This window comes from Perissodus microlepis, chromosome 11 (genome assembly GCF_051167445.1).
Source record: "Perissodus microlepis isolate ML-2025 ecotype Zambia chromosome 11, ASM5116744v1, whole genome shotgun sequence".
NCBI classification, from domain to species: domain Eukaryota; kingdom Metazoa; phylum Chordata; class Actinopteri; order Cichliformes; family Cichlidae; genus Perissodus; species Perissodus microlepis.
Window position 1 is genome coordinate 17,516,253 of NC_140471.1, and position 26,601 is coordinate 17,542,853.

General features: G+C 37.6%; 2 protein-coding genes and 1 pseudogene across 2 annotated transcripts; all 3 read right to left on the reverse strand.

Annotated features, from left to right (window-relative positions):
* Nucleotides 1-8,833: 8,833 nt before the first annotated feature.
* Nucleotides 8,834-9,926, reverse strand: LOC146377489 (chemerin-like receptor 1; annotated as a pseudogene).
* A 1,253-nt stretch (nt 9,927-11,179) lies between these two features.
* On the reverse strand, nt 11,180-15,734 carry LOC146377490 (chemerin-like receptor 1). Its single transcript, XM_084944135.1, has 2 exons — nt 15,140-15,734; nt 11,180-12,364 (listed from the first exon to the last, which is right to left on the reverse strand). Exon 2 carries the CDS (start codon nt 12,342-12,344, stop codon nt 11,259-11,261), a length of 1,086 nt encoding a protein of 361 aa, XP_084800261.1. The 5' UTR covers nt 12,345-12,364; nt 15,140-15,734; the 3' UTR covers nt 11,180-11,258.
* Nucleotides 15,735-19,904: 4,170 nt separating this feature from the next.
* fpr1 (formyl peptide receptor 1) lies at nt 19,905-24,717 on the reverse strand. The gene is made up of 2 exons (XM_084943653.1): nt 24,623-24,717; nt 19,905-23,876 (listed from the first exon to the last, which is right to left on the reverse strand). The coding sequence occupies exon 2, from the start codon at nt 23,863-23,865 to the stop codon at nt 22,729-22,731; it is 1,137 nt and encodes a 378-aa protein (XP_084799779.1). The 5' UTR covers nt 23,866-23,876; nt 24,623-24,717; the 3' UTR covers nt 19,905-22,728.
* Between the last annotated feature and the right edge of the window lie 1,884 nt (nt 24,718-26,601).

Here is a 26,601-nt window from a genome sequence, read left to right on the forward strand (position 1 = left end):
TCACTCTAAAAAAAGAAAATTGGCGGTCTGTGAAGCAACCACAACTTTGTATGCGTCGTGTATCGGGATTCTTCCTGTCCCGCTGATGCTCCAAATTCAATTATATTCTGTCCTGTTTCAGAGAAATACCTGTATTATTAAGTTTCATAAATATGTAGGGTCTTATCTAAAATCCATGGTGAGGAAGGTCTACGGATAAGAGCCAAAGATAAGACTGTGCGCTCACAGCTTTGAGCCATCCACGCACGTCAATTACGCACTACTTCTTAAAGCGTAAAACATAAATGAACACTCATAACAGCAACTATCACAAACGCAAGAGACACAGAATAAGTTTTGCTTTTTCAGAATTAATTCTAACACAATTTGCAGTAAATTGCTTCTGTTAATCAGGCAAATCGCGTTTGTGTGATATGCCCTTCTTTCAGTTCGATAGCTTTTTTTAACTTAAGTGATTGAAATGTATTTACCTCAGCAGCCCGAGATACCTGATGTCTTCATCTTCCGTCTGTTAATTAACTAATCAGTGCTCCGTCTTGATGATCAGAAGCCCGCACTGCTAAGCTTTATAAAGCCATTCACTTCTTACGTTACCACTGACCACTGTAACTTTTGCTGGGAATCTAACTTCCTCCGGGGCAGTGTATGTTGAAGTTAAAAGATGAATAGCTATGAAATCACCGCCCACTAGCTAATCAGTTCTCCAGAAAATAGCGCATCTATGGAAAATTCCTCTGACGTCCGTGCGCTGATGGGGTCTAAAGTTTTTCTGTTTCCCTCGTGAATACTGCTATAGTTTCTTACATGGTTCACTGCTACAGACATTCGCTACTGTTTTGGTGCACGTCTCATCTAAATCTCACAACTCATCAAGACAAGTTGTAATTTTTTCAGTCAGTGCCAGAGGTGCACAAAGAATAAGCGTTCTTTACCTAAGTAGAAGTACAGATTTTACATATACTGCATACATTTCTACCAGCTTTTGTGTGCAAAGTAACTGAATCTGTTTACTATATTAATATGATAAAAAATTCACATTGTAATCCACACAAACCTGTTTATTTTGCTCAGAATTGCCACAACTGCTGAGTAGTTTCATGCAAACTTTGAAGAGCACGCAGTATACACCTCAATTTGTATTGCAAGGCGTTTCACAATATGAAAGAAAAACATAACACCATATACTAATCTGATCTAATATGATTTTAAAATGAGGACTTATGTAAACTTTAAGTTTCCACTTTATCACATGTCACTGAGGAGTTCTTATCTTTCAAAATAACCTCTTTTCTCCTGTCTTTCTTACATCTTTCTCCATCTTTGGGTGAAGTTATCTTGCACTTTTCTCTCCCTGGGAAATGCAGCAGCTGGATCTTTGACTTGCACTATATGACAAATGGCATAACAGTTGTTTGCTTGCTGATATTGTTAAGCTGATAAAATGTTGCATTTGAAAGTACAGGACACTTAAAAACATTGCTCATAATGTGAGTTGGGTACAGTCTGACCAGCTTCAGTGGCACAATGATATGATCTTTGCACAAATGCTGTCCTCTTTATTAAGTTTTTTCTTAAGCTGTGTGAAGTAATTTCAGCTGGTGGGCAGGTTGTTTACTGCCTTCTCTGCATAAATGTTTGTGTCTTCCATTAAACCTTTGTCACTGTTCTTGGCTTACTGGTGTGTGACAGTGTGTCTGCTGTTATCAGGGGAGTGTAAAATAAAGTAACTGTTAGTGGTATGTAATTCCACAATTTTTGGTGTCAATCTGATTTCAAGTAAGTAAAAGTGATAGTGGTGTGTTATGATTTATGTGATATATAAGTAATTTGCCAAGCTTGAACACATTTTAATAACCTCTAAATCACTGTGGTTTTTACTTTCCAAAATAAGTAGTGAACCCAAAACAATATATAATATATGATTTCCGAATATCATGGTTATTTTTTAGGGCTCTATCAGTGGTATTCACTTATAGTGTTTTGCTCACAGGAGTTGCCCACAGCATTTGTTTGCGGTGAATTGCTTCAGACAGCTCACTGAACTGTCTGCTTGTAAAGTTGCCTGGCTATAGCAGCTGTGTGTGGGTCTTTGCCCAGGATTGTCCTGGGGGCTCAGGCTGCCACAAGAAGTGTGGTCTGTCATTCCCTCTATGGCGGCTTTTTGTTTTTTTGTGGCAGCCTTATCTCAAACAAGCTTTATTATTTCTGCCCTAATCAGAGACATAAAGGTAATTTGGTTTGATGGTTGTGGGCAGCTTTTTCCTGTTTTCATGTCTCATGCTAAAGAACAATTTAAATCCAGTTTCTGTATGTATGACAACCACCTGTTTGACTGTGGGCAGCACTGTCCTGGTTTCACCTTTCATACTACATAAATAAGCAGTTTCAGTTTCAGTGTATTTGAAATTGAATTGATAAAGACAGTTTCAGCGATATAATCATATACAGCTGCAAAAAAGTATCACTTAACCTACATTGTGGCCATAAAATATAGAAGTTACAATCCCCATCATTTTGAAAAGAAAGTCCATGTGGTCTGTTTGCCCACACCCCCACAAATGTGGCATAAATAGAAAGCCCAGGATGACCCATTGACAGTACAGCATTACTCATATAGATTGCATAAATGCTGCTTGATAGTTTCAGACGTATGTCCCTGAGATAAGACAAAAATTTATTGCTGGGTCTTAGGAGGATAAACATATTTTTAGTGGCCAACACGGATGGGATTGTTTACAATGCATGTACAAAAACACCAAGTCATGAAGATACTTGCAAAACAGGTATTTTTAATTTTACATAACCCTTTAATAAATACAGCTGAGTAGTCTACGAATATAAGCAAATATATAACAGCTAAAAACAAACAGAAATCACTATTTGGCAGCTGAACACTTTTTGGAACAAACCCTGGTACACTGGTACATCTATAATTGTAATTCATTTGACTCATGTAACATCCAGGGGAAACCCCAGGTTAACTTAGCAAATTAATAACCAGCTTAATGTGACCGCTTATCCTGACTGCCAATATTAGAGAAAAGGAAATATATCCCTGGTATGCTAAACTCATATCACAGTTGAGGGTTACAGTAACAGAGCCTAAAGAACTTAACATGTGAATGAATCAGAATCAGAATATTTCATTAATCCCTGAGGGAACTATGTGAGATTTTATACGTGTATAATGTCCGCTTATAGTTTGCGAGCTATTCCAACCAGCTGATGTGCAGAATTTTAAATTCTTAATAGTTTGAAGTAAATGTTTCATGTGCTGATTCATTTTCTAACATTTATCTGGTCCTCAAGATAATAATTCATAAATTGTTTAAACATTTTTCTATTGGGACGTCACCATGAGTGGTAATTTGGATTTGATACAAATAAATATAGTATATAAGTAGTCCATTTAAATAGCTTTATACTTTAAACACTTAACTATTTTTTTTTCAAACTGTAAACAACCTACTTATTTACCTTCAAGAGCAGAGTTTCCTTTTGTGGTGTTCCCCTATTGGTCTTTCTCAGTGACACATGAACAAAGATTTTAGTGGGTAGCAAAGTTTGTGTTTTTACTTTTGATTTATATTTCACCAATGTAGTGTTACTGGTCCATTTGTAGAATTCTTTTTCCTGACGAACAATCGTAACATTAGAAATGATTTGTTAGCTTTGTGCATCTCTGTAATACTTCTTCTGAGATTCTGTGAAGGCTGGTAGGACTGAGGCATAGTTCACAGCAGAGCTGGTCAGAGAAAGAGAAGTGGTACAACCCACACTTTCAGTCTTATTTGCTTAACTTTGGTCTGAGGGACCCAGGGTCCTTGACTGAACTATTGCCGGTCATTCGTACACATTTACTGTATTATATAAAATATATAAACTAAATCTCTTTGAAACCTATAGAATCTAGTGTTTTAGTTTCTTTTCTTTCTTTTTTTTTACATAGCGCTTTATCAAACTGTTGTCTGCTACAGAGTTACAAGTATTATATTAGTAGTAATATAGCATCCACCATCTCCTGCTTGCTTATTTCTGAAAACATCTTACTGGTGTAGATTGAGCCAGCCCTGCAAACACTGTGGATGGACGATGCAGTGGACAGTGGGAGGAAGCATCCTAAAGCTCTCTTTGCAGACAACCCTGTGTGATTCTCCACTCTATCTTATTCAGTCCCCAAAAATCTATGCAAGGCCAAAGTGTCTTATCCTTCTTTTCAATAAAAAAGAACTCCGCACCCAAGGGCAACGTGGAGGGTCCAGTTATACCAGTCGCCAATGAATCAGTGATGTAATGTTCCATGGATTCTTGCTCAGGCTTGGAAATGTTGTAAAGCCGACTAGTGGGCAAGGGGACACCAGGGATCAGATCAATCCCACAGTCGTGCAGCTGGAGTGCGGGAGAAAGGAGGCCTTCTCTTTGCTGTATACCTGGGCCAGTATAATGCTAACATTGAGCTAACCATTAAATACCTAGGGCAAATAACCAAGGTTTCAGGATATGTTGATGTGTTTACGTGTGATGTACATGATAGTGTATGGCTTAGTGTTTAGTACTGTAAAGGCAAGTCATTTATAGCAGAAATGTAATATTTTGTTTTTCATTTCTGTATTACAGTTTTACAGTGCTTACAGTAACCATCTAAAACGTACCTGCTGACTCCTGGATGTTTATTGTGGACCTGTTATGCTATCTGCCAGTCTAGAAACCAGCTTTACACCCTAGTCAGGGCAGAATAACCCTTAATTCCCTAATTACATCCTTAGGTAAAAGAATGTACATGAAGAGAGATAAATGGAAAATTCAGTTTAAAAAAATAAAATGAGCAATAGTTTGTAGGCAGAGCATAACTCACATCTCCTGGCTTTACTTTTTCTGCATAAAACAACTGTAAAAGTTTATTCATCTCGTTAATAGCCTTACAACTCTTTGCACCCACTTCTGAGCATTGGGTTGGAAGGTATAGGAGGACCACGTCTCTTCCTGTATGGAAAATGTTTTGTCTGTTTTTTTGAATTCTCGTGGGAAACTGAACAGCTGGCAGTTGTTAAACAGAGCATCAACATTTTCTCTAAGTTTTTAATCGTTGTGTCTTTGGTGGAAATGCATTGGAAACTTGTCACTTTTCTGTCTTCTGGATCGGACTCTATTCCTTTGTTCAAAAGGAATTCCTCCTGCTTTTCGTGCTACGCTATGGTCATTTCACCTCAAGGTAAATGTGTTTCTCATAGAAATAAATGGGGACGAAGTAGCAGGTGGATATCATGCAGACTGCAGGACCTTAATGATTTTGAAAAATCAAGATGAAGTATTCCTGCTGCTTTTTACCTAATCTGACAGCAATAATGTGTGTGCGCTTATTTTGCCCACGGGCTAAGAACATTTCATCTTATAAACACTATAAATCTTGTTTCATTTGTTTACTTACTCTTGATAATATTTGGCTTTGGAAATCTGCCAAAAGTACTTATGCTTCAGAAATGACAAATGATTTCACCCTTGCCTGTGTAATTGTAATTGTAAGAGAGGGCAAATGTCAGAGGACACTGACTGTTGCAACTTAGTCATGTGCTGCTGTGTTTTGTATTATTAACATGTGTTCTGTTATTGGCTATTTGATAATAATCTTCTTGTGTTAGATGTATTACATATGGGATCAATTCATACACATTTGACACTTCATTTATAAATGCAGAATAACAAAAAAGATGGTTGTTTTGTGCATTCATGTAGTGATCATGAAATTTACATTATATGTGCATAGGCAATTAAGTCATAAAATACTCTGGCCATACTAATTTAATGATGGTAAGCAAAAAAATAAAAAAAATCACAATTGTCATTGTCAATAGGGAGTCAGTAGGGATATATATACACACACACACCTATCTATCTATCTATCTATCTATCTATCTATCTATCTATCTATCTATCTATCTATCTATCTATCTATCTATCTATCTATCTATATAATGTATATGTATATATATATATATATATATATATATATATATATATATATATATATATATATATATATATATATATATATATATATGTTCTGAATATACTTTTTAACATACACATACAGTCCCGATTGAAAAATAGCAAGAAATTATGTTTTGAATGGTTGGATCTTAACAAGGTTCCAAGTAGAACTTCAACATGCAACAAGAAGAAATGGGAGTGAGACAAAAAACATTTTTTGAGCATGCACTTTATTGAAAACAACACTTGAACTGAAACAGGCTTTTCAAAAGTTTAGGACCACACCCTCAAAAAAACCCCTGTAAACCCCCCCAAAGCAGAAATCAAAGTTCCAAACATGAACTTAGTAATGAGTAGCTCCACCGTTATTATTGATCACTTAAAAACTTTGTTGCGGCATGCTTGATGCAAGCATTTCCATGAAGTAAGTGGGAACATTTCTCCAAGTGGTGAAGATGGCCGCACAAAGGGCATCTACTGTCTGGAACTGTTGTCCATTTTTTTTAAACTTCCCTTGTCATCCATCCCCAAAGGTTCTCAGTTGGATTTAGATCAGGGGAACACACAGTATAGTCCAAAAGAGTAATCTTATTCTCCTGGAAGAAGTCCCTTCTCCTGCAGGCATTCTGTAATATAGCGTTGATCTGTTGAAAAACCCAGTCATTACCACACAGACGAGGGCCCTGAGTCATGAGGCGTTCTCTCTGCAACATCTGGACATAGCCAGCGGCCATTTGACGCTCCTGCACCTCCCCTCATCAAGCTCCATTGTTCCACTGAAAGAAAAAGCACCCCAGACCATTATGGCATCCCCTCCACTGTGGCACATAGAAAACATCTCAGGTGGGATCTACTTGTCATCCCAGTAACACTGGAAACCATCAGGACCATCAAGGTTACATTTTTTCTCATCAGAGAATAAAACTTTCTTCCACCTCTCAGTGTCCCATGTTTGGTGCTTTCTTGCAAAGACCAAACAGTCAGTTCTGTGGCGTTCAAGGAGACGAGGCCTTTGAAGACGTTTTTTGTTTCTGAAGCCCTTCAGTCTCTGATGGTTGTGGGGCTGCAGTCGGCACTAGTAATGCTCTTAATTTGTGTTGAAGATCGTTCAGTGTCTTGACGGACAGCCAGTTGGATCCTCAGACTCAGTGCTGGTGAAATTTCTTCAGGTCTTCCACTTGCCTTTTTCTTCCATAACCTGCAGGATTATTTAAGAAATTCCAAATGACTGTCTCACTCTCACTTGCATCCCACCTTAGCAGCAATGGTGCGCTGCGAGAGACTCTGCTTATTCAGTTCAACAACCCGACCACGTTCAAAAAGGGAATGTTCTTTTGCCTTTGCCATCAGAATGTCATGACAATGTGACTACCTGACAGAAAATGACAATGAATCCATGTTTTTGCACAGATTTGGCTTTTTAAAGGCTGTAAAACAGTTGATCAGCTGTAAAACAACCTGTTTCAGTTTAAGTGTTGTTTTCAGTAAATTGCATGCTCAAAATAATGTTTTGTCTCACTCCCATTTCTTCTTGTTGCATATTGAAGCTTGAACCTTGTTAAGATCCAACTATGCAAAATATGATTTTTTAGTTTTAGTTTTCAAGTACTCTTAAACTTTTGATCGGGACTGTATATATACTATCTTAGGTATGTCTTAGATAGATTTTTTCTGATTATAAATCAAACATTCAAGATGTGATAGAAGTGGAGACTATATAGACTTTATAACCTTATTTCTTTATTTGTAACAGGGACAATGCACTTTAATAAACATTGCTTTAAATGTACCAGATTTAGCTATGAGCCAATTTTTTATCTGTAGTTCCCAGACAGAAAGAAAATATAACAGAAACACAAGCAAAGGCTGCAGGGCATAGACCCTTATCGTGATGGAGCCAAGGCAGTTTGTTTTCAGTAATCTCTAATGAAAAAAGAAAATATAAACAAACATAAATGATTATGATACTGAATGCCTGATAAACATCTAAAACAGGAAACAAAGTCTTAAATGTTGTTGTGATCATAAAGATGGGATCAGATACTGAACAAAACTAAAAATAGATATATATTTAGTAAAACTAAATACTAACATATGCAAGCAAATATGCAAAATATTTTCTCTCTCTCTTTTTTTAAGATGACATTTTAGGCAAAAGAGGGAAATGTCACAATTAACAATGGTGGAAAAGACTAAGGTGAGAAGAGTGCAATTGAATTTAAGTTATACAGTATATAATAATATGTAAAAATAAAGAATAAATAATTATACAAAGCTGCAAATGTTAAACACAATAAAACACAACAACCATAACTCTTATGTCATATATTAACAGGGAATATGCCAGACTGCTGTTATGCTAAATAAGTAAGAAAAAATGTGAAAATTCACATGATGGTCTTACAAGGAACTCAGTGGTATTCCGGTCATAATAAATATATTGACTGAATGTGTTATCTTTATTATATAGTTAATAGTTTAAATGCCCACCTCTCTTACCTAATATGGCATTTGTGGGACAAGTCACATGTCCAAGTGTTGTGTTACACAAAGTCGACCAGAAACAAATGTAATACTTATTTTGGAATTACTGACTCATTCTATTTTCCAGGAAGTGGCATTTTACAACCACTTTTAGTTCCATAATCGTACAAACATAGCACAAACTGCAACTGTGAGTTAAAGAGACATGAACAACTTTAGCTACTGCCATCTAATTAACATTATAAGAACAGTTATATTTTTATACAATTCAAACAATCAGGTTTAGAATGATTTCCTCTGGAGTAATGTTTCTTTTGTTTCTTTGTTTCTTTAACTCATTGCAAGCCTTGAACATTAGCATTTAAAACTGAGTTGTATTTGTGTTTACTGACTTATTGTAAGTGTGAGAGTGTTTCTCCTCCTCCTGGAGGACAGTTTCGAATACATTCATAATGGATTTGCAGACTTCTTTCTTAAAATCTTATTCCATAAACACATGCAGCAGTGGATTCAGGCAGCTGTTGAGAAAGGCCATATTGGTGGCCAAAGGGATGCCAATGATACAATTTGAAGTATCCATTTTTTTTAGCTTTCACAATTTGATCCATAATATGAATAGGAGCCCAGCACAGAAAAAAAGCTGATGATAACAGCAATGGAACGACTCAACTGGGTGGCCAGTGGTTTCTTTTGAGATGATTGTTTTGATTGTGACAACATAAGAGGAGACAATGACAGTGGATGGGACTGCAAAAAGCACAAGGAAGCGGGCGATGATAATCGGTGGATGATGAAATTGTCGCAGTATTTTGGGAGATTCTGCATTAGAGTCATCAGAAACCGCGTAGCTGTTCAAGCAGAGAGTTTTGCTTTCATTCTTACACGCTTGCTCTGTGTCCATGATGATGGAATATGTAAAGCCGATCATCAAAGCCACCCCCCAAACACCCAGAGTCACAACCCTTACATACATTTTTTAATCACCACCACAATGTAGACACTATCAAACATGTTCAGAATAAGTACCATGGTGTTGTGCTTACACATGAGTTTGCCAAAAGGCCAGTGGAAGTCTAAAGCAAGATTTATTAAATTAAGGGGTATAAATGGTACAAAGTAAATGAAGTTGGCCACAGCAAGGTTGAGGTACCTAAATGTGTTTACTGTTTTCCTTATCTTGAATCCAGTCGTCCAGATAACCAGCACCATTCCTGAGCACACCAAAGAGAAATATCAGGAAGTGAAAAATGTCAGACACAGCAATGAAAGACTTTCTAATTTCACTAGTGGTTGTACTGGTGTTAATACAAGAGTTAATGGTTTGTTATTGTTGGTCTCCATCATTTTCTTGCCAAAGTCAGTTATAGTTTGGTTATACTCAATTAATTACCCCCAAATAATTACTTGATGTCAAATACAGTTGAAGTTACGAAGAAAATGAATTTTGTCGACATGAGCCCCCAGTGCTAAAACAACACAAATAGTGATCCGGATTAAGGCACTAAACTATGCCAAATTACAAAAATTACAGTAGTAATGAGTAATGAGTTCAAAGTTATCGAAAATTTATCTAGAGGCAAATTATAATACAAATATAGGGAGTTACTACAAAGTGAATCATTATATTCAAGGTTCATTCCATGTATTTGAGTTTTATTCAATATATTCAAAGTTCATTTTATTCCATTTATATTTATGTTTATTTGACTAGATTTTATCTTAATCTGAATAAATGTCTCTGAGAATATGCATTTGTATTTGCTTTCAGGTGCAACTGTGTGGCTGAAAAACAAAACTGTGCTGAAAACAAAACTGTTCAAAATGCATGTTTCATGAATCTTATATATTTGTTTGTGTTGTGTGTTTATTTATTTATTTACACAGGATAATTACATGTCATCTTATAAACACTGTATTCTCTTAATTCACCCTTTATTTCACTTGTTTGCCTACTTTTAGTAAATAGTTTTGGCATAAGAAGTGCACCAAAAATGATTATGCTTATAAATGGCAGATTTAACCATGCACTTCCTGTCTAGTCAACACATAAGAGAAACAAAGCGCATTTTGTCTGATTTTCTTAATTTAGTTATTAGAAGTTGCAACTCAATCATGTGTGGCGGTGCCATGACGTTTTAGTATGCAAACAGCTCCCTCTACTGGTTGATGTTATAATAATCAGTGTTTTCTGTTACTTGTTTTTTGATAGTGATAAGCTGCTGTCATTAGATGCTTCTTATTAGATGTTGGATTAATTGATACACATATGAGGATTTATTTATAGATATACAATGCAATACAATATATATATTTATATATCTTGAGCCCACATGTGGTGATTATAGGATGTATAAGTGGAGAAACAGTTAAGTCCAAATATACTCTCAAAATTTAAATGATGGTATGAAAGAATGATCATCATTGTCAACTTTTATTGATGCCACCATAGCTGAGAAGAAGTGAAAAGGTGGAAAAGTACATATGTATTATATTCTTTACATAGACATAGAAGCTTTTACAAAGAGTTCATTTTGTTAAAAGTTTAGAAAAATATTATACAAAGCAGATGAGCGTAAGAATATAATAATGATGACATATAGTGAAAAAGGAATTTTACAATTCCTTTGAATTTCAAAAACAAGCAGCCTGAATGCACAGCTGTGAATCAAAGAAACCAACAGCAAGTCTGCATAGCACAACTGCATCAGTCACATATCTGAATCATACGGTAGTAAAAAGCCCATAAGCAATTTGACATATGCTTTACAGCTTAATTATTTTGTTTCTTATACCTCAGTATTCAAATCTGAACTCTCTTGGTTCTGACTGGTGTCCACTGACTTTGTGTAAGTGTAATTGCGTGTCTCCTCTTCCTGGAAGGCACTCTCCAGCACAATCAGGATGGATTTGCGGACTTTATCTTTAAAATCTTGGCCCATGAACACATACAGCAGTGGATTCAAGCAGCTGTTGAGAAAGGCCAGGCTGGTGGCTATTGGTAACCCAATTGTGATGATATCATCTAACATCTCACTTGAATATTCTGGCATGTAATTTGCCATCTCAATTAGACCCATGATGTGAAAGGGAGCCCAGCACAGAAAGAAAGTGATGATAATGGCAGCGATGATCTTAAAGGGGCGACTTGACTGATTGGCCAGTGTGCGGTTTCTTCTGAGACGATGGATTATGACAGCATAACACAAGACAATGAAAGTGAAAGGCACAGCAAATCCTAGGAGGACGCGTGTGATAGTCATGGCCTGATGACGAAATTTCCTTAACTTTTTCACCGATGGTGTTTCATAGTCATCAGAAAGAGCATAGTTGTCAAAGCAAATCATTTTGTTAGAGTCTTGTTCAGTGTCCCTGAAGATGAAGTATGGAGCACTGAGAATCAAAGCCACCACCCAAACACACAGACTCACATAGGATGCTCTGCGTACATTTCGGTGGTTCTGAGCCCAGACGGGCCACACCACAGACACACATCTATGCACACTGATCACCACCAGAATGCAGACACTGGCAAACATGTTCAGAAAGCTGATGGTGGTGTTCAGCTTGCACGTGAACTTGCCAAAAGGCCAGTGGAAATCCAAAGCTGTGTAAGTCACACTCAGGGGCAAAAATGCAGTGAAGATGAAGTCAGCCACAGCAAGGTTGAGGTACCAAACTATGTTAACAGTTTTCTTCATCTTGAACCCGGTCACCCAGATAACCACTCCATTCCCGAGCACACCGAGGACAAAAGCCAGGGAATAAATTATGAGAGACATGATGTTAAGCCCACCATTACTGTCACTATTCTTGGAGCCATTTCCATTAGGTGCAGCAGTTGTATTGATTGGATTGAAAGAGTTAGTGGTCATCTCCCTCACTGACTTTAGACCTGCAAAGAAAAATAATAAGTAAAAAGTTCAGCTCCCAGTCAAAGTTAATAGGAAACTGAAACTGAAGCTATGCTGACATTCAGTCTAAGGCAGTATGTCAGCATAGCTCCCGGACAATTAGACAAACATGAAAGGACATTATCTCAAAATTTGAAATCCTCAAAAAAGCACACCTTTTCTGTAATCAAGTGTTGTAAGTAAAGTTGTAAAGTGTGATTTCGTTTTTCTTCTTTTCTCTGCTGTACCCTTTAAGGGTCACCAGAGTGGATCATTTGCCTTCGTGTGACATTATCCCACATAGCAGAAGTGTTGGGCAAGTTACTTTGAAAAAGAAATTAATTATAGTTACTAGTTACTTCTTCAAAAAAGTAACTGAGTTAGTAACTGAGTTACAAGATTCTAAAAGAAATTAATTACTTGAAAAGTAACTAAGCGTTACTTAAAAAAAAAAAAAAAAGTGGGGTCCAGGGTATGATTGGCCATTTTTAACTAATTTTCATGTTTCCTCTACATTTCACCTTTAAAAACTATTTACTTTACCTTGTTTGGTATCATCCTTTTCAGCACAACCTCACGTGTCTGAATTTACAGTTATGTTTTCATTTTGACATACTGTATTAACACAATTGATCTAAATTGAGACAAAAAGCATAAAATCCGAGTAGGAAAAGTTATATTTTTTACTGCAAATAACCATTTCAAACTATTTACATAACAATCAGGTGTTCTGCATTCAATAAGATGCCACACAAATTATTTGTGCCACTCCAAATATTTCTGTCCACTATAAAGGAGAACATCACAGCCTGATACCTGCAGGTCTGACATCAGAAGGTGTACCACTGCTGGTTTCTATCTGGAGACAGCAGTCGCCTCATTGTTCGGACATACAACACAAAACTATCCACAACACTACACAAGACAACACACTGATTACACACTGGCTACACAATCCAAACACGCTAAACGTCACAAATCTCTCACATCTCAAAACTCGCTCTCTCTTTTTCTGCTCTCTCTCTCTCACTCCTAAAACTTCCACCTCTTCCTAAACAACCAAATGTCATTTTGCCATATCATTTTTGATTGGTCGACGTGGTACATTTTCCCACCAACACAAAGGGCTGTTTTTGTCTTGTTTTTTTTACATTTTTGGTCATAAGCAGAGAGTGCTTGCTAGCACTGTCCTTAGACAGTAAACGTGACGAAAGTATTCATGAAAAAAACAAGCGTATATATTGTTCATCATGACTGTGGTTTTATGTGGCCTATCAACACAATTTAAAAACTGGTATATATCACCTTGCTGCTTTGTCATCTTGAAGTGGTCATGTGATTGGCTTTCCACTACTTTATTCTTTCACAGTCAAACAGCAGCACTCATTCGATTGTTTTGCCCCCTAGCAACAGGTGTTGTGCCAAAAAGTGATCGTCTGCCAGAAAGTGATTGCCGCCCGTGGGAGCGCGCGCAGCACCTAGATTACTTACAGCTACTTCCGTGCAACTGATATATGATGCGGTAAGCTGAAGACAGCTTCAACCATCTGTTTGTTGACAAATAGTAACGCGTGTTGCATTTTCTGGCACATGTTGTTATTACATGGCTTGATTAAGGTACACATTAGGTTGACATCTGGGGCCAGAGCTGAAACTGTTCTGGGCCAGCACAGGGCCAGCAGTGTGCCTGCAACTGGCCTTGTGCTGGCCCATGTGTGGGCCACCTCTGGCAAACCAGATCTGGGCCACCAAAGGGCCGTCATTCTTTGCGGTATGTGGGCCATGTGTAAGCACATTGTGTGGGTCAGATCTGGGCCATACTAATTTTACTATGTGGGATGCTGAGCATAATCCTCAGTCACACAAACCTTCTGCATGTTCATGTTATAAGACATACAGTACATCTAGGAACTTTGACTAAGATTTTGTTTTTTCCCCCATCTTACACTTCCTTTGTCCAATATATATCCATTATCCCTCTGCACATGTCAAAACCATCACAGTCTTGCCTCTAATGTTCACCTGAGGTGTTCCTCTGAAGGACTCATTTCTAATTTATGTACTCAAAATGGTATTGTTTTTGCCACCCCATCTGAATCCCATGCCACTCACAAGCCACGCTAACAAAATTTCTCTAGATTTCCCTGCTACTCTGTCAATACCGTCACCTCTTCAGGTTCTCTTCCACCTGCTCAGTCCTCTCACTAAAGAACACAATGTCATCACAGTCCACAAAGACGCCTTGCTGACCTCATCTGTCAACCTAATGTTGCAAACAAGAAGGGGCTCAGAGCCGATCCCTGATGTAATCCCACCCTCACCTTGGATCCATCTGCCACTCCTACTGTCTCGTTGTTCTCATACATGTCCAGCACCACCATCACATACTTCTCTGCTGCTCCTGTATGAATTCTGACCTTCTTTATACTTTGCATCTACATTCTCAAGGCAAACATTACATCTGCAGTGCTCTTTCTTGGCATGAAGCCATAATGCTGCTTATCAAACATCGCCTCCCTTCTTAACCTGACTTCAGAAACTCTTTCACATATCCTCATGGTATGGCAACAACTTTATCCCTCTGTAGTTTAGATACAGCTTTGCACATCACCCCTGTTCTTGAAAACTAGCACTAGTCCTGTGAAATAACACTAAATTAGTGTTTTTACATCATGTGACAGTGTAAGAAAATGAATTTCCTGGTTTTTTATGCACATATACATATTTAGAGCAATATTCCTGGGAAATCTTTGGTTGGTGAAAAATGAAGTAAATACCTTGTGAAGCTGTCTTGTTGGCTGTTAATGAATCCTCTGCAGAAGAATGTTTGATCCAACTCTGACAGCTTAGCTGAGACTCGTGTGGGGTGTATGTCGCTGCTGATAAACATGCAAATCCACAGGAAGTTTGTAAAAGTTAAAACATGAGAGAGCATTCTATGATGGTTGGGAGCATGAGGGTTTGCAATGCCCTCATGCAAATTGCAAAATTTGGACTGCAACATATTGCATCAAGAATGCAGCATTATCTTTCTAAAAGCAAAAGACATGTAATATTAGAACATATATATTCTTGTGAGAGGGCCACAGTGTAACACGGCTAACAGCTGGCTGTTTTGCTATTTAACACCATTATCTTTCTGTTGCAACCTTGGGTTTGGTGAGTATAAAGTCATGAAATATTCTGAGGACAACCAACCTGTTTCCATAATCAGTAGCATATAATATAATTCAGTAAATAAAAGAAAAATATGCACTTTCTAACTTATTGTCCCTATGCCTTGGGTGTTTATTTTGTTTTTGTTTTTATTTGCAAGAAACATAAAAAATACTTTATGTTCATGATTAGTGATTTTTAAAGTTCTTCAGGTTTATAGAAAAATATCTGATGTATCTGGAGTTCTACAAATATGTTATTTAGTAATTTAGCAAAGCTCTTTTTTGTGGATGAATTCACTGAAGATTAATGAAACAGTTTATGGATGATGTCACCCCTTATAAAGAACTAGATCTACAGGAAGTTTGCACAACATTTAAAATGAGAATGTTTCTATTCCTTTTCAGTGATGCAGTATGGGGCTCTTATCAGCATCCGGTTTTGCAATCTTGATAAAATACTTCTTACGCTGAAGGCCAGCTGTCCTTTTCTTGTGTCTGCACAATATTCTCATGAAAAAAAGACAAAAAAAACTCCATGTGGAAATGTAACCAATATGTCAACTTCTCAAGGAATAGCAGCTGAAACAGCATCTGTAACAACAGAGGATAATTTATTTAGGGTCTGACAGCAGTTTACCATCCGTGTCCAGATGCTCATACCTTTTTTCTGGACTGTACATTCTTAACAGCTTCAGATCATCATCATCATCACCCTTCTTATATCTGCCCTGCATTTGGGATTTGAAGGAAACTTAACTCACTCTAACAATTACCAAAATTTGACCCTTTGAGCGAGTATGGTGAAATCTGATTTTCTGTTCCTTTTAACTTATGATCAGAATTGAAACAGAGAATTTTTTTTGCATCAGTTACAACACCTCTACTGATGTTGTATTACAACTCATTTCTGCTTAACCCTGAAATATGTGCATATGTTCTTTAAGTCGTTGAGTCCTTTTCCACTCCATGAAAAACAAAACTATAACGTCTTCATAGCAAGAGGATGTCACTAAATTGACCCTGTGCACGAGAAAATGCTAACTTCCTGGTTTGAGACCGGATGTGGGGTTGTACATTTCCGGTAGCTTTACTTTGCAGTCAATCGCTACTGCAAAGATATACTCCAAAATCATGTCCAAAACTCGAAAACGGAAAGATCGCGGTAAGTTACAAAGAGCAGAAGGTGGGAACACTCACCACTGTTGTGTCATAAAAAATCTAATGATCAATTTTGACGTTTAAAGAGTTTAGATCGATCAGTTGTTTACATCACTCAACACAAGCAGAACTGCATTACTGCATGCAGAAGACACATCGTCCACATTCAGAAGCACATCTCTGTATAGTGACTGGTCTTATGATTTAAACAGGCAACCGTTCAGCATTCAAACTACAGGTGAAGAATAGTCAAACCAGATGTTTCCCCCATTATTGTCGAGATCAGCTAGTCAAGTACACACCTACACAGCATGTTACCAAACCGTGAAAAAAGCCACACAAAAAATGAATGATTGCTGGAAAGGGTTTCTATACATTAGTATTTACGAAGAGTATGTTGTGACTTACCTTAAAAATTACAGCGGTCCCTCGCTAATAACGCGGTTCACCTTTCACCTCGCTGTTTCGCAGATTTTTTTAGTGCAAGTTTGCATGCTTATTTTTTTTTTATGTCACATTGTGTCCTGCGTCCTGATCGCTGCAGACGATCTCCTCCGTGACGTCTCTCCTGCACAGTACAGAATCGCTGCATCAATCGCTAGCAGTGTGACTCTGAAGTGCAGTACTGTATGTCCACGATGTCCACGAAACGTTTTGCACCGTCAAAAAATAAAATTGGCTACTTGATTTCACCTATCGCTGGTTATTTTTAGAACATAACACCCGCGATAAACGCGGGACAGCTGAGAAATATAACATTTGAATCCCTTTTCTCTTTTGCCCTGAGGTGCGGGGAAAAAATATCAACAAGTCGATGAACATCATTTACAGATATATTGGGTAAATGCCCAAGACATCTATAGAAATGTAAATCGCCGCTTGATTCATTCATTTGCTTAACTTGTTTTGGACCATAAACCAGGCGCGAATAGGACACCGGAAACAAAGCTCCCCACAGGAGTTTCCGCACCGGAAGTAGCATATGCTAACGTGCACACAGTCAATACTCCTTGAAATAAAAATGTAGAAGCTAACCAGCAAACCTAAAAAAAAAGAAAGTGTTTCTATATAGAGTGCTATATGAAATGTATCTGTGAGTACTTTGAGCCAAACACTCAGTGGTCCAGAAGAAGATGGAGCAGCTGCTGCTCACCCTCCGACATGATAGCAGGACAGCATTACACTACTTGTCTTGAAGACCCAAAAGGAAAGTCTCCTCACTAGCAGGAGATTTAATAATAGTGTCATTAAGGCTATCAGGTGTAAAATTTACACTGTTGGCTCACACAAGCTCTGCCAAAGCTCCAGACCACATGAGCTCATAGCCCATGAAACAGTCAGGCATGAAACAGTTATAAATCGACAATATAATAATACTTTAAAGTAAAAGTAGAGCATATTTTCTGGAACTGAATGTAACTGCAGTTTCATTACAACATGACACAGTTATACAAATAATAATAATAATAATAATAATAATAATAATAATAATAATAATAATAATAATGAAGCGCACTCTCTGGACTATTCTCTTTTAAGTGAATAGTATTGCATTTGGTATATAAAGTAAGTAATGAATAATTTGCTTCTAATCTGTGGAAGAAAAAACATTCACTGATTCTAATCAACAAGAATGATTCCCCTGCCACCTACAGCTCAATTTGAGGTATATTGTATTGATATCCCTGGAGCTACAAAGGAGTTTATTCTATGTGAGTTTGCAGTTTAACTTTGAGTGGGACATTTACATGATAATCCGTCCATCCATTTTCTTAACCAGTTCTCAATCAGTGGACAAGGAAAGAAATGAAGAAAGATTATATATATATTTTCCATAAATCATGAAGGTTGGGGTTAGGATTCAGAGCTACAGTTAAGGTCATCGCTGATGTTGACTTAGATGTCAGAGGGTTGACCTTTGCCTATCTCCGTTTTATTAACTGAATAATAGTCTTTGACACCTGATTTCTATGAGATTCAGACCAAAAGTGCTTTTCTTTATGACGCATAAAGCAACTAAGCTCATTTAAAAAAGATGGAAGAGTGAAGAAAAAAGAAGGAAAAAGAGGAAAATATGTAAAAGATACTAGTAGTAACTGACTTTTATTATATAAAATAGCTTATCAAACTCCATTTATTTACCAGCAGCCTGACTTCTTGACCAGAATACACTTACAGTGACAAAAAGATGGGGGTTTACTGGCTGATTTGTACCCAAGCATGTTGCTGCAATTACATCATTAAAAACTGCAAATCAGCCTGTCTGTGCTCATGTCTTCTTCTCAAGACTGCTGCACTATATCAGTAAAGCAAAAGCGTAAAGAGTCCCTCTGCTGGACAGATATATACAGTGCAATGAAAAAAGCATTCGCACACTTCCTGATTTGGAAAGAAAAGCAACTGGACTTCTTTAAGTTGCTTGAAGACGTTTCACCTCTCATCCAAGAAGCTTCTTCAGTTCTAAAGGGTCAAATGGTGGAGAGTCCCAGATTTAAACCCAGTGGGGGTATCCTCCCAAAGAGGGATAAAGGACCCCCTGATGATCCTCTACCTAATCACACTAGCCACGGTGTGAAAACGGATGTTTATTGGGGTGTTTTTTGCATTCATATCTTTTAGTTACTTAAGATTTGTGGGTATAGGTTAATTGGATAATCCAAATTGCCACTAGGTGTGAATGTGCGAGTGAATGTGAGTGTGAATGGTTGTCTGTCCTTGTGTGTTAGCCCTGCGACAGACTGGCGACCTGTCCAGGGTGTACCCCGCCTCTCGCCCTATGACAGCTGGGATTGGCTCCAGCACCCCCCGCGACCCTGAAAAGGATAAGCGGTAGTGAATGGATGGATGGAAGATTACCAATTGTTCATCTAAATTTCTGTCATGGATTACTGTATTGCAGGAATTACTATACAAAAACAATACAAAAGCAGGAGCCAGGAACTAACAATCCAGGAAGGATCAGAGAAAACACAGCTTTGAGGTAGAACGTGACAAAGAACACAGGGAGGCTTAGACAATAAATACACAGCAGGTAATGAGGCTAAGGGAAAATAGGTGGGAAACATAACACACATGGGCAAATAGACTTAACTATGACAGTCCTGGGTCAGTTTACCCAGTGTATATATTTTGGGCAGAGGTTTTATTTATTTAATTATTTATTATTTTTAAATATATTTTTGTTATTATTTATTTTATTTTATTATTTTTTTTATTTATCCATTGTGATCCCTGGTTTGTTAAAGGTTTATATTCACTTCATGTGTTCTTTAGTGTTTTTAGGTTTGCTCCTAGTTCTCAGTTGGTTTAGAGTTTAGCTCTTTTCCCAGTGTTTCATCCTCCGCAAAGTCCATTCACATGTCTGCGGTTTCCCTATTTAGTTCTGTCACTTCCTGTTTTATTTTGGAGGTTGTGTTCCTTTTTCATTGTCTTAAATTTTTCTACCTTTCTCTGGTCTGTTATTCTCTATTCTGTTCTATTTGTTATCTTCACTGCTATAATCACCCTTTTAAGTATATATAGTTATTGTCTTCTCCTTGGTCTTTTTCAGAGTGTCAGTTCATTTCCCCCTCTTATTTTCCTTTGCCTAGTATTAGTTCTCAGTTTAGGTTTCAGTTTCTTTTTTTCCTTTAGTTCCTTTTTTGTACTTTGGTCATCAGCCAGTTTTTTGTTTACTCCATCTACCTGTGAGTCTGAGTCAAAAAGCTCAAATAATCTCAAACAGCATTATTAAACATGACAGTGTATTAGATGACCTCCACAGTCACCAGATCGCTCCAACAGAGCACCTTTGGGTTTTACATAATGGATGTGCAACCAACAAATGTGTAGCAACTGTGTGATGCAATCATGTCAATATCCTCCGGAGAAACAGAATATTCATTTATGTCCTATTTGAACTACCCTGTTAAGGCCTCCTCTACTAAATAGAGGACATCCTGGGCTTTCCATTGACAGCTTGTGTGTTTGGGTGGCTTCTTTTAGCTCCAAAGAGGAAGGAAGTCTTAGGAAAAAGTTCAATGAGTAGATTCTTTTTGATATGGATCAAAATTTCCAATGTTTTATCCACTGCCTGACAACTTCACTGTAACACACTAAAGGGGGGAAACAGATTGGAGCCTACTGACTGATTTAAGGCCTTTAATTGTGCAAAGTGGTTTAAGGCAGTAATCACTCGATTAAAAGCTACAAATCAGTCAGCATGAGCTCATCTTTATCTTTCAACACTGCTGCGATACTTCTCATCAAAGGTATAGCAAAATAATGTTATTTTAATAACTACTGTGTTTCTCAGTATCACAAATCATCCTTTAACCCTCTCAGGCTCAAATTAAACTTTTTGTTGCTAATGCACAACCAAGTCCTGCAGTGGTACTTCTGAGTAAAAAAAACCTCATAAAATATGTATGTGGGGTAATCAGGTTGTTAGTTTTTAACTGTTGCAAATCAGCAACACCTGCCTTGAGAGGGTTAAATATTCAGTAGAGGGAAATAAGTTGTTTTCTGCATTCATGTTTTGATAATGAAATGAGATGTAGGTCGACATTATCAGTGGGAAAGCATTAAAGCCAAAAATGTTTTATTGATGCAAATAATGTTGACAGAAATATTCACAATAGTAATACAATACTTATAGACATTTAAAGACAAGTAGATTTGGCCATTTGGGATAAAAAAAAATTTAAAAATACATTTTTTTCTTATAGTGGAATCAAGATTTCATAATGTTGACGACATGCTTACCAAACTCATAACATTTTTACTGATTGGATGATTATTAATTTGATAGATCGAGGACTGGCAACAAGGCTGATAACTGTTCCTTCTAGTTTAGTTGTTGAGGGAAACCTCCAAAAGGCTGATTTTATCTCTGAAATTTAAAAAAATGTAGATTTGTAGTCTTTTTGGTTACAAACAGAATTAATTAATATTTGAAGAATTATAGCAATACTTATGGAGGCCACAGACATTGACCTCTCACTCCCTATCAGCTTTCCAGTGGTTCTATAGTCAGTATGTATCCATTAGATCTGTTGTTCATTATACTCAAATAAATAAATACTAGAATAGATTTCTGTCAAATGAGAATTTGATTACAGGGTTACACATTTTACTTTCATATGTACCTAAAGGTGCCATTTGTTTTCAATATTGTGAGCCAGTTTTGTCATTTACAATCATAATTGTTATCAGTTAGTTCAGTGGTTCAAAACTTTTATTTCAAACTCCACCATTTATACTGGGCAGAATCAGTTTTGTAGATTCATCTAATTTAAATTCTGTTGTATTTATGTAGTGACAAATCATAACAAGGGTCACCTCTAGGTGCTTATTTACAGGGTAAAATTTGATAGGTTAATTAACAGGACAATGTATTGTCTAGCAAGAAGCACAGTCTTTATTACTATGTCGGTGATCAGTAAAACCAGAAGTTAAGGCCTATTCTTGAACTGGTAATGCACTTTTAATCTGGTTTCTTTTATGTCTCATGCAGAGAAGAAGAAATTTACTGGAGTGTGAACAAAAGATGCTTCCTTCCTACAGATGATACATTGGTATTGCTTGTGTTGCATGAATTCAACCACAAACAAAACACCAATTCTGAAACTAGTTTCTCTTCTCCAAAAATTTGCAGATTTTTTTATACCCTGAGTCTGAGAAAGTGTGACAGCAAAACTAATAAAACACCACACCTACCACAGATCGATACATTTAACTCAGATTGTGAACACCTTAGAAGTAACATGCATCTCATTTCAGGTGTTGCTATAAATACTAAATAGTTGCCACTGAAACAATTTTAACCATCCTCAATGCTTTAACACATAAATGAATTACAAGCTTATTGTACAGTATCACTAAAACAAAGTCTAAGAGGCTGTAGCTGAGAAATACTCTGCTGTCACAACAACAAGATAAAGAGGAAATCCTCCTGTACACCTGACAGATTAACTCTTTTGATTAAGAGAACTTTTGATTAAAAGTTGTTTAAAAGTGATTTGTTATACAGTTATTTCTACTCAGAAAGTTTATTCATGTCTTTAACAGCCTTATAACTCAGCATCAGAAAATGACTTATCTTTGCTGCGAGTGGTGACCATTGAGTTTGTATAGGTGTATGAGCGAGAAACCTCTTCCTGGAAGGCACTCTCCAGCACAATCAGGATGGATTTGCGGACTTTATCTTTAAAATCTTGGCCCATGAACACATACAGCAGCGGATTCAGGCAGCTGTTGAGAAAGGCCATACTGGTGGCTATTGGTAACCCAATTATGGTGATATCATCTAATATCTCACTTGAATATTCTGGCATGTAATTTGCCATCTCAATTAGACCCATGATGTGAAAGGGAGCCCAGCACAGAAAGAAAGTGATGATAATGGCAGCGATGATCTTAAAGGGGCGACTTGACTGATTGGCCAGTGTGCGGTTTCTTCTGAGACGATGGATTATAACAGCATAACAGGAGACAATGACAGTAAAGGGCACAACAAATCCCAGTAGGAAGCGTGTGAAAATCATGGCCTGATGACGAAACAACTGAGTCTCATCGTATGTGTCTTCATCATCAGAAAGAGCAAAGTTGTTGAAGCAGTTGATGATATCCTTATTGTGGTACGATGGCCCGATGTCCCTGAAGATGAAGTATGGAGCACTGAGAATCAAAGCCACCACCCAAACACACAGACTCACATAGGATGCCTTGCGTACATTTCGGTGGTTCTGAGCCCAGACGGGCCACACCACAGACACGCATCTGTCCACACTGATCACCACCAGAATGTAGACACTGGCAAACATGTTCAGAAAGCTGATGGTGGTGTTCAGCTTGCACATGAACTTGCCAAAAGGCCAGTGGAAATCCAAAGCTGTGTAAGTCACACTCAGGGGCAAAAACGCAGTGAAGAGGAAGTCAGCCACAGCAAGGTTGAGGAACCAAACTGTGTTAACAGTTTTCTTCATCTTGAACCCGGTCACCCAGATAACCACTCCATTCCCGAGCACACCGAGGACAAAAGCCAGGGAGTACACAACGATAGACATGGTGTTCAGAGAATGCCTCAAATCGGCGTGCTCGTTCCTGTAGTCATACTCTGTGCTTTCATCATACATAGAGCCATTACTTCCAAAGTCATCTGTTCCATTAAAGAGATTTGGAGGGGTGCCAGTCATTAACTCCATCATTGTCTTTGAACCTACAACACAAACAAACATGAATATTAACCTTTTTAGATTTTCCTGAGATTACTAATGACCAACAAAGCAAAACTCTTTAAATTGAAACATAGAAAGCAGTTCAGTCAAATAAAAAGAAAGAAAGGTTGCCTTTATTTCATTCCCCCCAAAATCATACCAAAACATGACATAACTCCAACATCCCCTAAACAGGGCAACTCCATTATCCACCCATTTAGTGCTCCCTAAAAGTAATTAGAGCAAATATTAAAAGCATTTTAATAAAGTTTACTTCTGCATGCTTTTTAAAGTTTAATTTAAAAAAGCTCAAACCTCCTCACGTTTTGTGCAGCGTGCATGTGCAAATTTCCCACTGTGTTAAAATCACATGAACGTAAGTTGGTTTTTTTTTTTAAAAAAGGAGAGAAAAATACGGAAGAGGGTTTAAGGTTTAACCACAGAGAACTACATGCAAGAAACAGTTCCCACGTATGAAAATATGACTATACGTAATAATACTTACATTTAATACATATAATACTTTGCTAATTGCATAATGTTTATATAGTTCATGGCTCTACAAAACAATTAAAAAGCCCAGTTCCCGACGTTTTTCCAAAAAGAAAAAAAAAAAAGCCCAACCATTCTAATGTGAGATGCTTCCCAGAAACACTGTATATTTCTTACATTTAATTTTCTTTTCCTACTTTTTTCCCCCTTATTTTTCTTCGTCTGAATAACAAAGCAGAAAAAACTACAATCCTACCTCTCTCGGCGACCCACTCAGATCTCTTATGTCGAACACCCGCCCTTTACCTCCGACTGGGCTTTGAAAAAGCTGGAGCTCAGATCGCGGAGTCGTTAAATATGTGACGTCAAATCTGTGACGGGGGGGTGCTGAGGTCCCGCCCTCCAACTACCATAACTCTCACCGACAATGAACTTAAATTAACGTCTCGAACTTTTGATTTCCATGCATCGCAACATATTCTAATGCACAGTGCTAAACCAGCAGTTTGTCAGTGATGACTTATTAAATCTGTCCACACAGAGTGGAGATTTAAGTGTGTGTTTAAATGTGTTGCCTGCACACATTAAATCCAACCCCACAGTGAAAATGATGCTCTAATCCGCAAGAACTGCGCTAGTGCTTCACTAAAACTCCTGCCTCTGCAAGATTTTCTTCAAATGTCTGCCAAAATTGTCTTCATTTTTCTTCGGGAAACTTCAAAAGTGAAAACCCTGAGTAACCAAACAACTAAATGTATAAATTGTGGGTTGCTGAAATGACTACCTGAGAAGAAGTGGAGCCTGGACTTCTCATACGCCCACCTGGGCTCCTGCTGCGTAATGTGTTTTTCTCTGCGTGGGTTGAGCTCATGTTTGCTTGTGGTTAAGTGTAATTGCTCTGTGTTGTTGACTGATTTGACATCTTTGCATGTTGGTATATGCATCTCCAGCCTTCTAGCATCTGTCAGTATCTGTTGTGCTTCTGTAGATAACCCGCAAAAAAAACCCAAAACCCAGATCTGGAGGAAGTCTTAGCAACACATTTATTTTAAATCTAAGTTGATACTGGAAGCATTTTAGATATTTCAGTTGTAAACTTGTTAGAATCAAATAAGCAAACTTTTACTTGTTAAGTAGACTTCAGTTTGTTGACCTGTAAATTTTGGATGGACTTTCAAGTTAAACACACTGGGATATGATGCAACACTTTTGGTCACTCATCACTGAAATCCATGTATTTCTGAGGCATTTTACATTTAGTGTATATGCCAAAAAAGAGAGAATGGGACCAGCAATCAACTCTAGACCTGACCACATGCCTTAAAGAAAGAGGAATTCACACAACTACCCTGGAGCAAACCTAAACTGTAATCCAGAGCAATTTCATCCATGACATCTATCTGGCACGTTCCTCTTCTTTGCACTTTATGTGTTTTCTCTTGTACTTTACGTGACTCTTGAGCTTCAAGAACTGAGAACTCATCAACAGTCATTCTTTAAATCAGTTTACCTTATTTTCTATGCTTACATCAACCACATCTGGACCATCAAACTGAATTATGACAATATCCAATTAATCAAGTTTCAGGAAGAAGAGGGCTGAATAGTAGATATATATAATAAGTTCAAGATGGTGGATCTAGGGAACTTTTAGCCATAGACAATGAAAATCAGTCTCACATCCCCCGAGTAAAGCCCTACCTTTCACTTTGGGGGGGGGGGGGGGAATGTTCATCTGAGCTTAAATTCATACTCATATTTCCTCCCACATGGGCTCCCGCTACTCTTGGTTTTGTTGTTCTGCTATCCACACATTTCTACATCTGTGTTTTATGTTTAGGAGCTTATCGTGTGAGCATCAATACTTTGTCTCTTCACCTTTCACATGGCCTAACTCTAAGGTTGCAGCTATACCGTTTTCTAAATTGGCTGCTAGTGGATTTTAATCCTCTGAATCAACCTGAAATACCCTCCCAAAATATCAGTCTCTAAAACAAATATTTGTAGCACCAAAAGAAACTCTGATGATACTAATAATTCAGGAAAACATCAAGCTAGACAATGGCGGTTATAATAAGTGAACTTGTTATCACAGTAAAACACAACGAGTTTTAACTCCTCCACCGATCAGATTCACACAGTTCAAGCTTCTGCTAGAACCTGCCCAACCCAGAAACTGGGTCCCCCTCTAATGTACACACATCACACAGGAACTGGGTCCTGCCAGAAGTCCAG